Raw genomic sequence first — 17531 nt, 5'->3', positions numbered from 1 at the left:
TATATGTATACCCTACTCAACAAACTGGATGCAGTCTATCACAGTGCCATCCGTTTTGTCACCAAAACCCCACTGCGACCTGTACGCTCTCGTTAGCTGGCCCTCACTTCATACTCGTCGCCAAACCCACTGGCTCCAGGTCATCTACAAGACCCTGCTAGGTAAAGTCCCCCCTTATCTCCGCTCACTGGTCACCATAGCAGCACCCACCTGTAGCACGCGCTCCAGCAGGTATATCTCTCTGGTCACCCCCAAAGCCAATTCCTCCTTTGGCCGTCTCTCCTTCCAGTTCTCTGCTGCCAGTGACTGGAACGAACTACAAAAATATCTGAAACTGGAAACACTTATCTCCCTCACTAGCTTTAAGCACCAGCTGTCAGAGCAGCTCACAGATCACTGCACCTGTACATAGCCCATCTATAATTTAGCCCAAACAACTACCGCTTCCCCTACTGTATTTATTTATTTATTTATTTTGCTCCTTTTCACCCCATTATTTCTATTTCTACTTTGCACTTTCTTCTACTACAAATCTACCATTCCAGTGTTTTACTTGCTATATTGTATTTACTTTGCCACCATGGCCTTTTTGCCTTTACCTCCCTTATCTCACCTCATTTGCTCACATTGTATATAGACTTATTTTTCTACTGTATTATTGACTGTATGTTTGTTTTACTCCATGTGTAACTCTGTGTTGTTGTATGTTGTCGAACTGCTTTGCTTTATCTTGGCCAGGTCGCAATTGTAAATGAGAACTTGTTCTCAAATTGCGTACCTGGTTAAATAAATGTGAAATAAAAGAAAATGTAAAAAAATATGTATAATGACGAGATGCTCAAGTCTCCGACCTAACAACGGGAGTCATTGTCCCAAAGGTGGCAAGCTTAGGTCCAAAATAAGCACATATTTTGGATAGATTTTGGAGACCCTGTTTGATGGCTATGACCTCCGGCAAGCCATCAAACAGGCAGTGTTAATACAGGACTAAGATTGAACCCTACTACGCCGGCTCTAGCAGGATGGATGTGGCATGGCTTGCAAACAATCATGGATTACAAAGAAACCCAGCCACGAGCTGCCCAGTGACGTGAGCCTAACAGACAAGCTAAATGCTCACTTCGAGGCAAGCAACACTGAACCATGCATGAGAGTACCAGATGTTCCGGACGACTGTGTGATCTCGCTCTCTGTAGTCGATGTGAGTAAGACCCCCCTCAGGGGTGTGTGCTTAGTCCCCTTCTTTACTCTCTGTTCACCCACGACTGTGTGGCCACGCACGACTCCAACACCATCATCAAGTTTGCTGATGACACAACGGTGGTAGGACTGATCACCAATGATGATGAAGCAGTCTAGATGGAAGTGGCCACAGAACTGGCAGTATGGTTCAAGTACAACAACCTCTTCCTCAATGTCAGCAAGACAAAGGAGCTGATCGTGGACTACAGAAAACTAATGAGCAAGCACGCCCCCATCCACATCGATGGGGCTGTACTGGAGCAGGTCAAGAGCTATAAGTTCATGTGTGTCCACATAACTAAGGAATTAACATGGTCCATACCCACACAGTTGTGAAGAGGGCACAACTCTTTATCGTTATTCTTTATTCACTGTATATGTATTCCTTTTGTCACTATTTGTATTCTTATTTTATCTTTATCTTTTTTTAAGAATTGTATTATTTCACATTTATTTAACCAGGTAGGCTAGTTGAGAACAAGTTCTCATTTGCAACTGCGACCTGGCCAAGATAAAGCAAAGCAGTTCGACACATACAACAACACAGAGTTACACATGGAATAAACAAACATACAATCAATAATACAGTAGAAAAATCTATATACAGCATGTGCAAGTGAGGTAGGATAAGAGAGGTAAGGCAATAAATAGGCCATGGTGGCAAAGTAATTACAATATAGCAATTAAATACTGGAATGGTAGGATGTGCATAAGATGAATGTGCAAGTTGAGATACTGAGGTGCGAAGGAGCAAGATAAATAAATAACAGTATGGGGATGAGGTAGATTGGATGGGCTATTTACAGATAGATGAGCTATGTACAGGTGCAGTGATCTGTGAGCTGCTCTGACAGCTGGTGCTTGAAGCTAGATTTTTGCAGTTCGTTCCAGTCATTGGCAGCAGAGAACTGGAAGGAGAGGCGGCCAAAGGAAGAATTGGCTTTGGGGGTGACCAGTGAGATATACATGCTGGAGCGTGCGCTACGGGTAGGTGCTGCTATGGCGACCAGTGAGCTGAGATAAGGCGAGGCTTTACCTAGCAGAGACTTGTAGATGACCTGGAGCCAGTGGGTTTGGCGACGAGTATGAAGCGAGGGCCAGCCAACGAGATCATACAGGTCGCAGTGGTGGGTAGTATATGGGGCTTTGGTGACAAAACGGATGGCACTGTGATAGACTGCATCCAATTTGCTGAGTAGAGTGTTGGAGGCTATTTTGTAAATTATATTGCCAAAGTCGAGGATAGGTAGGATGGTCAGTTTTACGAGGGTATGTTTGGCAGCATGAGGGAAGGATGCTTTGTTGCGAAATAGGATGCCGTTTCTAGATTTAATTTTGGATTGGAGATGCTTAATGTGAGTCTGGAAGGAGAGTTTGCAGTCTAACCAGACACCTAGGTATTTGTAGTTGTCCACATATTCTAAGTCAGAACCGTCCAGAGTAGTGATGCTGGATGGGCAGGCAGGTGCGGGCAGCGATCGGTTGAAGAGCATGCATTTAGTTTAGCTTGCATTTAGGAGCAATTGGAGTCCACGGAAGGAGAGTTGTATGGCATTGAAGCTCATCTGGAGGTTTGTTAACACAGTGTCCAACGAAGGGCCAGAGGTATACAGAATGGTGTCGTCTGCGTAGAGGTAGATCAAAGAATCACCAGCAGTTAGATCGACATCATTGATGTATACAGAGAAAAGAGTCAGCCCGAGGATTGAACCCTGTGGCACCTCCATAGAGACTGCCAGAGGTCCAGACAACAGGCCCTCCGATTTGACATACTGAACTCCATGGGAGAAGTAGTTGGTGAACCAAGCGAGGCAATCATTTGAGAAACCAAGGCTGTTGAGTCTGCCAATAAGAATGTTGTGATTGACGGAGTCGAAAGCCTTAGCCAGGTCGATGAATACGGCTGCACAGTAAGGTCTCTTATCGATGGCGGTTATGATATCGTTTAGGACCTTGAGCGTGGCTGAGGTGCACATCTTAAACTCTGCATTGTTGGAAAAGGACCGTTAAGTAAGCATTTCACTGTTAGTCTACACCTGCTGCTTACGAAGCATGTGACAAATACAATGTGATTTGAGAGTGAAACCTCTCACTTCAACCCTCTTCCTCGCCCTTTTCAGAAAAACGTTGAAGCAAACATCATGAGATCATAGACATTGTGGAATAAACAAGAATGTCACTTATGAGGTGAGTGTTGTGGAAAGGCCTTATTTATGTTACAGAATGTAAAACAATTCCAATCAGACGTTTAAGTGATAAAATGTCATGTTAAGATTATGTAAAGTTACTAAGGTTTTACTGCCATATTATTGTTTTGAAATCGATGTTTTGTTCGTTAGCTTATAGCTAGCTATGGCTAACTCCTGAGATGAGTCCTGGCCTAGCACTAACGTTAGATGGCCTTGTTTACAGTCGAGATGTCGGAAGTGGAAATCCTAGCTAATAGTGCAAGAAGAATGACAATTTAGTTTTTTTGCCTGCAGCTTCCTACCGGCGCCGACTCAGTTGTCCCAGGACCAGCTGGAGTCCGAGGAGAGGGCCCGGGCACCGAGGTCCCACTCCACCGCCCTCGTCTCCTCCCGCAGAGAACCCCCCTCCCTACGGTTACAGGAAGAGCTGGGTGACCCGCTCTCTGGAAGTACTAAGCTTTGCTCCATACCCAGTTTAATGGATTCAATGAAGCTGTGTTGTGTTAGAAATGACGCCCTGAATGTTCAGAAAAGCGATATCATGGGATATATCTTTTTCCTCTCAGTTTGTGTGTTGGACTCCCCTGTGTTGTAGGACAGTGGAGATGGGTACATCTGCACATTGCTTCTTACTACTAGTCTCTCAGTGTTTGACAACCTTCCTTGTGTTGTAGGACTTTGGAGATGGCGCTGCATTCCCTGAGATCCACGTGGCCCAGTTCCCTCTGGAGATGGGAAGGAAGAAGAAGCGTACAGGTGGACGGTGAGGGCAAGATCGCCAGACAGGGCAAGGACAAGGTAAGAATATTAATAGATATCCAGCTGGTCTGCTTGGTTTACCTAGATCTACAATGTAGTTGTACGTACGAGACATTCTCATATGAGTCTAAAGTAAATCCATTGGTCCTTTTCATGTGGCTTTATTTTACATTATTTACATTAAGCATTTAACAGACGCTCTTATGCAGAGCGACTTACAGCATTGAGTGCATACATTTTCATACTGGTCCCTCGTGGGAATCGAACCCATAACCCTGGCATTGCAAGCGTCATGCATTACCAACTGAGCCCTCCGGGACCATGACGCTGGGGACGAAATTGCCTATGAATCGCTGTGCCCACATGTTTATTTTATAGAGCAGTGGTCTCCAGACTCTTTCAAGTGCTGTGACCCACCATAGTTATGTTTTTGTTATTGTCATCTAGTTACCAAGTAAACAAAGATGTTTCTTGCCACAATCCTGTATTAAACAGAGAGCCATCATTTGAATAACTACTGTCACGGAGGACCAGTGTACAGTTCAGTTTCGATATATTCAGCTGTCTCCTCTGTTCTCCCTGTGCAGGTGATTTTCAGTAAGTGCTCAGACCTGCTTCCTAAGGAAGTGCTGAGCGACGATGCCACAGAGTTGCAGAAGCCTGACGAGGAGGCTGTCAAAGAGCTGACGGAGAAGACCCGCGATGCTCTGATGAAGCAGGTCTCTCAGAAGATAGCTGCAGCTATGCCTGTGAGGGCAGCTGACAAACAGGCCCGGCACAGTGCATCAGGTACGGTTTTTGAATGTGATGGATGATGCCAACTGTTGTTTATGAGTTTCTCTATGAGTTTCAAAATGGAAGATAATAAATTCATTCAATTAATTCATTCAAGGTTTATACAAATATGTCTATTCAATAGAACATTTTGTTAGAAAAACAATAGTCCAAACCCCATGTCTCTACCATATATGGTTCCAAAAGTTACCAACGATTTACTCTGAGAATTTTGCATGTTCAGAGTGAATGGAATGTCATCACAGTCATCATGATCAAAAAGTGGTCAATGCTCAATAGAACTCTGGCGCTGCTCCGCAGCAGAACGGCTCTAACGTCAACTGAAAAGCTAACTAGTGACTGCCGGTTCGTGAGTTAAAATATGGGCTTTTTCTAAATTAAATCCGCTGAATACAATACTAAATATATATTTACACTACATGACCAAAAGTATGTGGACATGTGCTTGTCGAACGTCTCATTCCAAAATCATAGATATTAATATGGAGTTGGTCCCCATTTTGCTGCTATAACAGCTTCCTCTCTTCTGGGAAGGATTTCCACTAAACGTTGGAACATTGCTGCAGGGACAACTCCACAAGAGCATTAGTGAGGTCGGGCACTGATGTTGGGCAATTAGGCCTGGCTCACGGTTGGTGTTCCAATTCATCCCAAAGGTGTTCGATGGGGTTGAGGTCAGAGCTCTATGCAGGCCAGTCAAGTTCTTCCATACCGATCCTGACAAACCATTTCTGTATGGACTTCTCTTTGTGCACGGGGGCATTGTTATGCTGAAACAGGAAAGGGACTTCCCCAAACTGTTGCCACAAAGTTGGAAGCACAAAATGGTCTAGATTGTCATTGTATGCTGTAGCGTTAAGATTTCCCTTCACTGGAACTAAGGGGCCTAGCCTGAACCATTAAAAACAGCCCCAGACCATTATTCCTTCTCCACCAAACTTTCCTGGCATCCGCCAAACCCAGATTAGTCCGTCGGACTGCCAGATGGTGAAGCGTGATTCATCACTCCAGAGAACATGTTTCCACTGCTCCAGAGTCCAATGGCGGTGCTAGGCATTGAGCAGGCTTGTGTACTACGGCTGCTCGGCCATGGAAACCAATTTCATGAAGCTCCTGACGAACAGTTCTTGTGCTGACGTTGCTTCCAGAGGCAGTTTGGAACTGAGGACAGAGGATTTTTACTCGCTTCAGAACTCGGCAGTCCCGTTCTGTGAACTTGTGTGGCTTACAACTTCGTGGCTGAGCCGTTGTTGCTCCTAGAAGTTTCCACTTCACAATAACAGTACTTACAGTTGACTGAGGAAGCTCTAGCCAGGCAGAAACTTGACGAACTGACTTGTTGGAAAGGTGGCATCCTATGACGGTGCCACATTGAAAGTCTGAGCTCTTCAGTAAGGCCATTCTACTGCTAATGTTTGTATATGGAGATTGCATGGCTGTGTGCTTGATTTTATACACCTACACCTTTATTTGAAGCTGCTCATTCAAGGGTTTTTCTTTATTTTTACTATTTTCTACATTTTAAGCAGTTCAGTGAATAACCTGAAATGGTACAAAGGTAAGCGGTAAACTGCCAAAGGTTTAAAACAAAGTTTAGGTTACCAAAAACTGAAAAAGAATGTACATTCCAGAGTCCCTTTTTCAGGGAACAAGTAACTTACAGCTAGCTATTCTGCAGCAATGGAAGTAAATTAAGCCTTGAAAGTTGATGCTAACAGTTCCTACGGGTATCCCAACTTTTGTTGATTACTTACAAACCCTCTGTCTGTATAAACTGTCTGTATAAAAGCAGTGTTGGAACAGACTGTGATACTACACCCTCTTAAGCATTATTTGGACAGTATTGTACTGCAGGAAATAGTATATTGCTATCATAATGGCGAGGGGCGGGGGCAATTAACAAAGGAAGACAGACAGACCATTATAACCCTTAAAAGTGTAGTTCTTTCCTTTAGAGAAATTGCAAAGAAAGCCAAGGTGTCAGTGAGTACAGTTTCCTACACCATCAAAAGGCACTTGGAAACTCTGACAGGAAGAGGTCTGGCAGACCCAAAGCCACAACAGAATCGGAAGTTTCTGAAAGTCAACAGCTTGCGTGATAGGTGGCTCACAGGACAACCGCTTCAAACACAGCTTAACACTGGTCAACTTAAGCAAGTCTGTTTCGACTGTGAAGAGAATACTTCGAGCTGTAGGTTTGAGCGGTTGAGTGGCAGTAAGAAAGCCATTGCTAAAATGGCAAAATAAGAAGGAGGCTTGCCTGGGCCATGAAGCACCGCCAACGGACAACTGAAGACCTAAAAGACGTCTTATGGACCGATGAATCAAAATGTGAAATCTTCGGTTCATCGTGCAGGGTTTTTGTACGCCGTCAAGTAGGCGAAAGGATGGTTCCTCAATGTGTGACAGCAACTGTCAAACATGGAGGAGTAAGCGTGATGGTCTGGGGCACTTTTGCTGGATCCAGAGTTGGCAACTTGCACAGTGAGTGGCACCCTGAACCAAAACAGCTACCACAGCATTTTGCAGGGGTTCATCGTAAAGATAATGACCCAAAACATACCTCCAGTCTATTTCAGAACTACCTTAGAAGAAAAGAACAAGACGGTAGGCTTAAAATCATGGAATGGCCAGCACAGTCTCCAGCCTTAAACCCCATCAAGCTGGTTTGGGATGAACTGGGCAGCAGGGTGAATGCAAAGCAACCTACAAGTGCAACACATTTGTGGGAACTCCTGCAACAGTGTTCGGAAGAACTTTCCGAACATTATTTGATTTCCATTGTAGAAAGAATGCCACAAGTGTGTTTGGCTGTTACGTCTGCAAAAGGTGGATACTTTGATGAGTCAAAAATTTAATAAAATTTTGTTAAACAAAATGAATCCATGGTTTTATTTTTTTGTCTCCAGTTGTTTATTTGTTCTATGCTTTAATTTCAGAGTACATTAAGACATTAAACTGTGAATTTCAATAACAACTGGGAAAAGGGTGGTGTTCTGAAACGTGTGACCTGTAGAGTGTGTGTGTGTGTGTGTGTGTGTGTGTGTGTGTGTGTGTGTGTGTGTGTGTGTATACACAAGGCTAAAAGACTGAATTTGAGTATCTGCCCTCCACGAAGACAATCTGTTCCTGTTTTCATTGTGTATTTGTCAGTTGTTCTCTTTAACTCGCCATAGAAATGTAGATTGATCGTGGTTGTAGGCAATGAAAGCCAAGGAGGTGACAACGATCAAGGTATCAAGTAGACTTTGATTGGTCCAACCAGCGGAAACGCCTCCAAATGGTACCACCTCACAACACCATATATGGAAGAGACGCAACCAAGAGCGGCGCAGTCTAAACTATTAACGGTCGCTGCAAATGAATGTTCTTATGTCATCAACACTGTCAAGTATTTTAAGGTTATAATATTGTATAGAACAATCTAAAGATGAATTCGATGTCATTTTAAAATGACAATGTTTTGACATCAATGAGGCAGAAGGCAGTGTGTTATATGATTCTGGATGGCCAGATAGCTAGCAACAATGACAAGAATCTGCCATGTGGGGAATCGTAGGTGGCTCATTTCAGCTAGTTTTATCTTGTACTTGATGCCATGTCTTGTTTTGACTGAAAATTCGCTGGCTAGTTAACAAGCAACTGTAACAATGTATTTGAGAGATGACACGTGGTCATTGTGCAAATGTATTTGTTTTTGGGAATAAACATTGAAGACAAAATATAGCTTACATGTTGTCAACAGTCTAAGCCAACCTCGTCTGTTTTGTCCTATAGTTGTGCACTCGTCGGTTTTGTTGCTAAGCAGCCAAACTGCCTATGTGCTAGGATAACTTGAGTCATGCACATCCCCTAAATAAAGCTAGAAGCACACTCGCTTATTTAATCATCTAGGATATGATGTGTCAAGGTTGCTATTCCAGGATCAATAAGAAGATTCCTCGTGGACATCCCTCCCCTCCTGCACCTGTCATGCACTCGCCAAGCAGAAAGGTACTGTTGGGGTTCATACAGACTTAACTCATCTCAAGATTTTAAGTTGCCAATAGTGTTTTTATTACTTTAATAATGTGTTGAGCTGATCCTTTTCCATGTCAAAATGAAATGTACTTTCTTCTCTAGCTGTGTAAATGTTGAGCAAAGATGTGGTGCGTTTTCTCTGTCCAACCAGATGACAGTCGAGGAAGATTCCTCCCTGCATCTCAAACTGGAAGAACGTAAAGGTATACCAACTCTGCTCTCTCCCACTGGAGACACTGACTCAATGGGAGGTTGTGTTTATTTGAGGTCAGGATTGCTGACATTGTAAGTACACTCCTGTGTTCTACGACTAGGGTTTTTTATGACTGCCTAAGGCAAAGTTGTGTAACGCACTATATTTTTATTATAAGGCATTATACAACTGGTTGGTCTAATCCTGAATGCTGATTGGTTAAAAGTGCATTCCAGCCTGTGTCTATTCCACAAATTACCACTGGCTAAATCCTATGATGTTAAAATGCCTGTTTACTCTGTTCCATCTGACTGAGCAATCCACTGTCACATCAGCCCAGCCAGGCACTTTATTAAACTTGATCTCCACTATTAAAAGCCGATAGACAGGCAGCGTTTCTCAGCCAATCGAAATTATGAATCAGCTGGCATCATTTTATGGATATATAAAAATAAATGTATTTTTTTATTTAAAAAGCAAAAATAGTGAAACGAAGTGCAACTTGTTTGATGTCTTTCCAGCTCCAGTTTGAAGTGATTGTGTTAGCTGTGTTGTTGGCTAGCTCCTCTGAACAACAGTGTCCTGACGAGAGAGCACATTTTCTGTGCCAGGCGAAATAGCGCCTCATTAGCTCATTGTTATGGATGTATCCAAATAAAAGTCACTAGAAAACAGCTTATGCAAATGTGGCGATCTTTGCACGGTTCGCGGGGCCGAGACAAAGCCTAACAAGACCTGTGCCAGTATATCCTCCAAACACCGGCTTCTCTGGCATTACCACTTAATTATGTGTGAGTGTGTGTTTCGTAGAAAGTGTTCCCAAAGTTGAGTCCAATGTTCTGGGTTTGTCTTCTAGAGTTACACCACCCCCCTGGACAAGCATCTGGCAGCAGACGGTAGAGGACTGCAGACCGTTCACATCAATGAGAACTTTGCCAAACTGGCCGAGGCGCTCTACATTGCTGACAGAAAGGTACACTGTTTGTGGTTTTGAGAACCGATGCTTGTCCTGTGATTAGCGACTTCTTCTCCGAGCCTCTCTGAAATATATATATATATTTTTTGGGGGGTGAATGGTCATCTCTTTGTGTCAATTTCAAAGCCGACTACTTTTCTGTATGATATTGGCTCAAGCCTTTAGAGTGATTCTCTCATCATAAAATTAAGATTCTGTGTTTTCTTTCTCTTCGTTGTGCTGTGTCTAAGCCTATATGCCTCCAAGCCACATTTATGATTGTAGCCTAATGTTTATAATGTGACGTTGATTTAAATGAATGTCTACTGCATCCAGGCCAGAGAGGCTGTGGAGATGAGAGCCCAGGTGGAGAAGAAGATGGCCCAGAAAGAGAAGGGAAGAAGGAGGAAAAGCTCAGAGAGCTGGCTCAGATGGCACCAGACCGTGGGGCAGGGATCAAAGGTCACGGAGGGGACAAAGGTCAGTCCACAACCTCTTCCTGCTTGACCCTAACCACAGATCTAGGATCAGGTCACCTGTTTGTGATGTCATGTTTTCCTGTACAAGGACTGCCAATGTAAAGTCGTGTGGATGGTCTGTGACAAATCAATCAATATATTTGAAATGAAATATACTGACAGTGTTTAACCAAATGCAGCATTGAGAAACACGAACCCCTAGACCCTTCTCAGAATCTTGTCCAAGTAGCTCTGTGCATTCAGAGAGCAGACTACTCAGCTGTCAGTCTTGATTATGTGTGAGTGAGCCGCCTGGCAACACCCTTGCTCCTTCTCTCTCGCAGGCTCTCGCTCTCCATACCTCCGCTCTCTCTGTCGTCACTCTAACTCTCTCTCCATCCTCTCACCCTTATTCTCCTCTCTCTATCCTCTCTCTTCTACGCCACCTCTCCCTCCCGCTCTCTCTCCGGTGGCAGGTGGTGAGGATGGTGAGGCCAGAGAGCGTGACGAGATCCGCCATGACGGGAGGAAAGAGAGACAGCACGACAGGAACATCTCCCGAGCCGCCCCCGATAAGAGGTACACACACACACACACACACACACACACACACACACACCCTGCTGAATCATTCATGGTTCATCAGGAACGCTGAAGGAACGCAGCTGGCCACAGCAGCACCCAGCCCAGACCCCCTGACCATCCTGTCTGCTACAGCTGCAGTGCTTCATAGAGGGAGACAGGCCGAGAGGGAGACAGGCCGAGAGGGAGACAGGCCGAGAGGGAGACAGGCCGAGAGGGAGACAGGCAAAGAAAATGAGAGAGCAAATTGGTGAGAGACAGACATAGAGATTAGGCTACTCTGCTCCAGTTGTCTGTCTCTGCAGTGGAGCTGTCAGAGGATGGCAGGGGGAAGGGGGGAGAGCAGTAGGAAGAAAGGATAGGGAGACGACCACTGATTACAACGACAGGCCTGACTGCTGGTTGTAAATGGCCTCATTATGAAGAGCCGGTTAGCCCAGAGCGTATACTTAACCTTGCAGCCGCTTCTGCTGGATGTGATTATCTGCAGATATGTTGGGATTGTGATAATGTTAGCAGACAGTGATGTGCTATGTGTGCGGTTTGGTGCAGCAACTCATTTCACACACAAGCTACCGAGGTGGGGTGCTCTACTAAAAGCCAAGCTCTCCCGTATCCATATGTTGTCTCTCTCTCTCTCGCCTTCTTCCTTAACTAACCGTCTGGTTTGGTTTATTCCCATCGTCGGGCCGTCGAAGCTGCAGAGAGACCAGGCCAGGGATGTCAGTGAGCTCATCGCTCTGGGTCAGCCCAACTCTAGAGCCTCCAGTGAGGGTCACTACGACCAGAGACTATTCAACCAGACCAAGGTGACACACACACCTGCTGTGCTGTCAGAGGTTCTCCTGTAGTGGTGTTCCTACTAGAGTGACTTAAGATCTCACCTGTTACACTGGCTGACGTTCTTTGTTTAACCACTGCCCCCCCCCCCCTCACCCCCCAAGGATATGGACAGCGGTTTTGCAGGCGGGGAGGATGAGGTGTACAATGTGTACGACCAGCCGTTCAGGAGTGGCAGAGACATGGCTCAGAACATCTACCGGCCCACCAAGAGCTCTGACAAGGACATGTACGGAGACGACCTGGACAAGCTCATGTAGAGCAACAGGTACCACCTCCGTCTGTTAAATTACCCTGCTTGACTATAGCTTATACCAGGGCTCTCCAACCCTGCTCCTGGAGAGCTACCCACCTGTAGGTTGTAACTAACCTGCTTCTGCCAACCAACCGGTTCATTATTTGAATCGAGTGTGCTAGATCAGGGTTGGAGTGAACCTACAGGACAGGTTGTTCTCCAGGAACAGGGTTGGAGAGACCTGGCTTATACTATATCCATATGCAGTATATCTTGTGCAGAGCAACAGGTATCATAGGCCATCTGTTTCTCTGCCGCTGATGCCTCTCTGGGGAGAGATATATTGAGAGATGCAGTCGACTGCTGAGAAATGCAATGTTTAAGCCTAATTTTGATACCCTACGTATGCAATGCAAGGACGATGCAGTCTGTAGTGTAATAGTGATATTGCACATGAGCGGATCATGCAGGCGTCTACAGTATAGTGCGTAAACCAGAGCAGAGAAGCTTGCTTCATCCGTAGTATCCCTCCGCTAAGGTCCATTATGTCTACTGAAATCCACTCTCAGTTCGTTTTACTGGCTGGTTTATAGGTTAGGATTCTTTACTGGGTTTTCTACAGATAACCCGGTCACTAACAGGGACTGGTGGTGGAATGCGATACTAGCTATAGCCTTCTAAACACTACAGAACAGTATTTATTATCTGACAGATTGCCGTCACCTGTTTCGATCACATTTCTAATGGGGGAAATAATACACAGAGAAAGTTCAATGGACAGCATTCCAAACAGTACACACCAATGCATACAGGTAATTGCCAAAATAAAGGAAACACTAATATGGTGTCTTAACCCCCTTGTGTCAATGTCCCCGTGGAAATCGAATTATATTAAGCTAGAATATATATCTAGATATCACATTTCTGCATGGGCTGCGTCTCAAACCTCTGCATCTGCTGATGTCGCCGCATCTGCGTGAAAGGCGGCAGAGCTACCAGAGCAGTGTTTGTCAAACCATGAGACATCCCGGGAAATCGGTCTTCTCACAAAATTCTCTGTAGCGTCCCAACAGTTTGGCCAACAAACTATTATGACCCCTCTATGGAGAGATGAGACTCTCACGAACACGATGGCGTTGGTTTTCCTCAAGGACACCAACAAGCCTCACAAGACTATTCTGAAGGTAGTCGGGTACCAGTTGAAAAACTGAGTTTAGTGCCTAAAATAAAGAGTTAAACCCCCTATGCTCCTTTTTGAGATCTCTCTTTCAAAGTCACCGAGATCTCCTCTAAACATGGTATCCAAAATAATTGGCAACTGGGACTTTTTATTCATGACCCATAGAGATGGATAGAGGACTCAACTTGGATCTAACCCATTTTAGCATGGACATTTCCATTGAGGGCTTCCACCATTTTTTAAGTAATCATCAGTGGGGATTCCTATGGGTTGGGAACCAACAGCCAATGATCAGAGCATTGTCTTCTTCCAATTGGGTCCTATGGTTTGTAAATGGCTTTAACATCGCCATCTAGTGGCCACAATAAATGAATGACACAATATTTGGTTCAGGATTCAGGCACTGCAGGCTGTGGATCACCAACATAAGCTTTATACTTTTTTCACAAAATAAGAAAATGTACTACTTTAAAATTGAGGGCCTCAATGGCGCTGCCCATGCTGTCACAGACACCATAGTGGTACCATCTCTATGACATTGATGGGATGATAATTGCACCTGCTTTCAATATACTTTGTGTCCCTTATTACTAAAGTGTTTCCTTGATCAAATCACATTTTATTTGTCACATGTGCCGAAAACAACAGGTGTAGGTAAACCTTACAGTGAAATGCTTACTTACAAGCCCTTAACCAACAATGCAGTTTAAAGAAAGTCCTAAACAAACTAAAGGATGATATAAAATGACAATGAGGATATATACAAGGAGTACCGGGTCAGTGTGCAGGGGTACGGGTTAATTGAGGTAATATACATCAGTTGAGGCTGCTGAGAGGTGGCAGGCTCATAATATTGTCTGGAATGGAGTACACGGAATGGCATGTGTTTGATGGATTTGATACCACTCCACCTATTACCACGAGCCCATCCTCCCCAATTAAGGTGCCACCAACCTCCTGTGATGTACATATATGCATAAATATGCATAAACTATGCATAAATAATAAAAAGAGTTGTGTGTGGTTAGAGTCCAGTGAATGTACATCCAGCCTGTGCAAGAGAGTCTGTACAAAAAATGATAATAAATACAAATAAAATTAGGGGGTCGACGCAAATAGTCCAGGTAGCCACTTGATGAACTGTTCAGCAGTCCTATGGCTTATGGGGTAGAAGCTAGTTTATTTATCTAGTTAGCTGTATATTTACATATACCTGTATAAATAAACCATTAAAGAAAATATTCCCTGTATTATACTTACTATGGGTCATAACTACAAGGATCCAAAACACAAAGATTTCTTTTTGCAGCATTTTCTCTACTGTTTCAGAAACAGTCAAACGTATCCTAACTCTCTCCTTCCCCTCTCCCAGGTTTGTTCCTGACCGTGAGTTGTCTGGTACGGACCATGGTCCTCGTCTGACGGCCCCGTCTAGTTTGAGGAGGATCCCTTCGGTCTGGACACGTTTTTAAGGAGGCTAAGCAGCACGGGGGCTCCAAGAGCCCCTCCACCAGCAGAGGCGCCAAGGACTATGACCATGACAAGAAACACAGGACGGAGTGATTGGAACAAGACCGAGACCCTCGGTCTGATGGGAAGGGAGGATATCGTTCAGTATGCATAAAATGTTGGGAAATGTTTCAAAACGTCGAAGTTCAGAAGTCACTGAATGTGGGGTTTTTTTCACCTGAACGCCTGAATGTGTCCAATGAGAATGGGCCTTTTTTATTTTCGTTTTGAAGCTGTTTTCTCCTTTCCGTACCTACTGAATGTAACCCTGGGTTTTTGGGAGGATGTGAGGGAAAGTTGAGGATGAGGGGGGAGAGTTGGGTCAGGACCCCCCCCCCCCCAGGAGCTAGCAGGGATTATTTGTTGATAATGACATTTTTCTTTACAGCATCCCTTTATCTTTACGTACAGCACCATCCTGCCTGTAACGGGAGCTTTAAGTAAAGCCCCCTAGTATTTGTAAGAAATAGTATTATGCCGTTTTGATAGCATTCCTGTGATTGAATTCCCCTTTCAGGTCTTTCGTGATCTACTCTATGGCATCTTGACAATAACTATACAACCTCTGTTACTGGTGGGTTACAATGTAAACCTACTCTAATTTATTGTACAGTACTACCACTGAATACATTTCATATAATGGAATAAACATGTCTCTGTATTTACCCCAGAGAAGTCTGTGCTAGTAAAAATTTTATAAACCTTTTGTGATCAGATTTTACCGTGCTATGGTGTCATACAAAATGTACTAGCAGAATGCAATCGTCAAGGTTATTCAACACCAACCAGAAGAGAACAGACTGCCACTGGGAGGGGCTACCTGACTCATCCAATAAGTATCTTTTCTGTTTCTAAACATTTTCTATTGCATGCCGTAATGAACATGACCCAGATGCATTCTCCTCAGTCAGTGAATGCAGACCCTCTGTTAGGTCTATTCTTGTTGTAATCGTTTTATTTAGAGTGCCACAGTTTCCCCAGATTTGTTTTAGATTTTTTTATCACATCTTGAATAATGCCTCACATTTACATAAGATGAAATACCCGAAGTGGTGGAGGACCCATCAATTCCCAAGCGTTACCAACGGAAATATGATGCGCATCCCAAATGGCACCCTATTACCTACATCAAGGTATCCCAAAGTTGGTCCTGCACCACCGTGTTGTTACAACAAAACGTGCACCCCTTGTGGTCCCCAGGACTGAGTTTGAGAAACCCTGCCCTACATAGTGCACTACTTTTGTCCCAGTATAAGGCTCTAGTCCAGTCAAAAGTTGTGCACTGAATAGGGTGCCATTTGGGCCGCATTCCAAACTGAATGGGAGATTTGAGTTGATTAGAACAAAACTGGTTCCATTAATTATAATTCTTAATGATTTATGGAGCTACATCCAGGCCTCAAAGAAATAATCAACACGACATTATACAGTCCAGCAGACTGGGGATTTCTCAGTATTACACCGTCATCCCGCCCTCATGCTTGAATAGGAGGGTAGCTTAGCAGAGGGTTTATTCTGTATATGTATTTAGTTCAGTTGAAAGGAAGTTGTGGGTTTCTACATTTAGCTCAGGCTTTTGTATATTCTGTCAGAGGTAGGTCATTATCAGTACAATCGCGCAATCTTAAAAATACTGTTGTCTGTTGTAGAGACATACTGTAGGGTTGTCAAGTGCAGAATATAAAACACCCAAATCAAAGCTGCGACGTGTCTTCATTTCACATAACTGTTTACCTTGCTTTTTTTCTACCTCCCGAGGTGTACTGTAATTCTATTTGCAGTTGAAATACATTTTCTCCTCCCAAACACTACAATCTGGCCCCTAGAGTTCCTACTCACACAGAAAAGACTAGACTGATACCAGAGCAAAGCAATAACTACAGCATCATCACAGGATGCCAAGTATAGCAGCTTAGATGGTGGACTGTTCTCTAACTTTATCTAGGCCCCCGTGCCGATTCTCCGATAGACAGTTTTCACACTCCACTTCACCAGTGTGTCTCTTCAAGGCTTCACTGCCTGTCTCTAGTCACAGCTCTTATGTTGCCATCAGAATTAATTTCCTCCCCTAGTGAGAGGTCGGGCTGAACGTGATGCGCTCATACACACACTACACCAAGACACACACACACACACTGTTTGTTTACAGGCTTCACAGGGATGACATGGTGTGTGTGTGTACCTGCGTGTCCTCTTGTCTCTGCAGCCCTCTGAGAAACATTAAAGCGTGACTAGCTTCATTGTAAAGTGGTGTGTTTTATTGTGTTGACCTTTAGCATGTGGAGAAGAGCGGAATCGGTGATTGTCATCTGATAGCCTCTCAGCGGGAGATGCTTTTCAGACCACGGTGGAGACAATAGACTCGCTGTGGAGGTGTGAGACAAGCTGTGGAGTGAGAGAATCAGGCCACAGCAAGAGGAATCAATAAACAAAATTATTACTGGTCTGATGTAATTACAGTACACCTCGGGAGGTAGAAAAAAAGCAAGGTAAACAGTTATGTGAATTTGTAAACATTATGTAAACATTTCACATAACTGCGTCTACTGGTTCATGGTGCTGGCAAAATCTGCA

At 44.2% G+C, this 17531-nt stretch overlaps 1 protein-coding gene across 1 annotated transcript; it reads left to right on the top strand.

Moving 5' to 3' along the window:
- The first annotated feature begins 3415 nt into the window (after positions 1 to 3415).
- On the top strand, positions 3416 to 15363 carry LOC106571721 (SNW domain-containing protein 1). Its single transcript, XM_014145123.2, is given in 17 exon segments — positions 3416 to 3429; positions 3726 to 3831; positions 3833 to 3880; positions 4106 to 4179; positions 4181 to 4229; positions 4778 to 4979; positions 8896 to 9003; positions 9168 to 9208; positions 10055 to 10171; positions 10490 to 10547; positions 10550 to 10633; positions 11088 to 11190; positions 11885 to 12002; positions 12138 to 12301; positions 14821 to 14864; positions 14867 to 14917; positions 14920 to 15363. Coding segments are annotated over 17 exon segments (1473 nt in total). The 3' UTR covers positions 15012 to 15363.
- The last annotated feature ends 2168 nt before the right edge of the window (positions 15364 to 17531 follow it).

This window comes from Salmo salar, chromosome ssa15, assembly GCF_905237065.1.
Source record: "Salmo salar chromosome ssa15, Ssal_v3.1, whole genome shotgun sequence".
NCBI lineage: Eukaryota > Metazoa > Chordata > Actinopteri > Salmoniformes > Salmonidae > Salmo > Salmo salar.
This window is presented reverse-complemented; position numbering and strand designations above follow the sequence as displayed.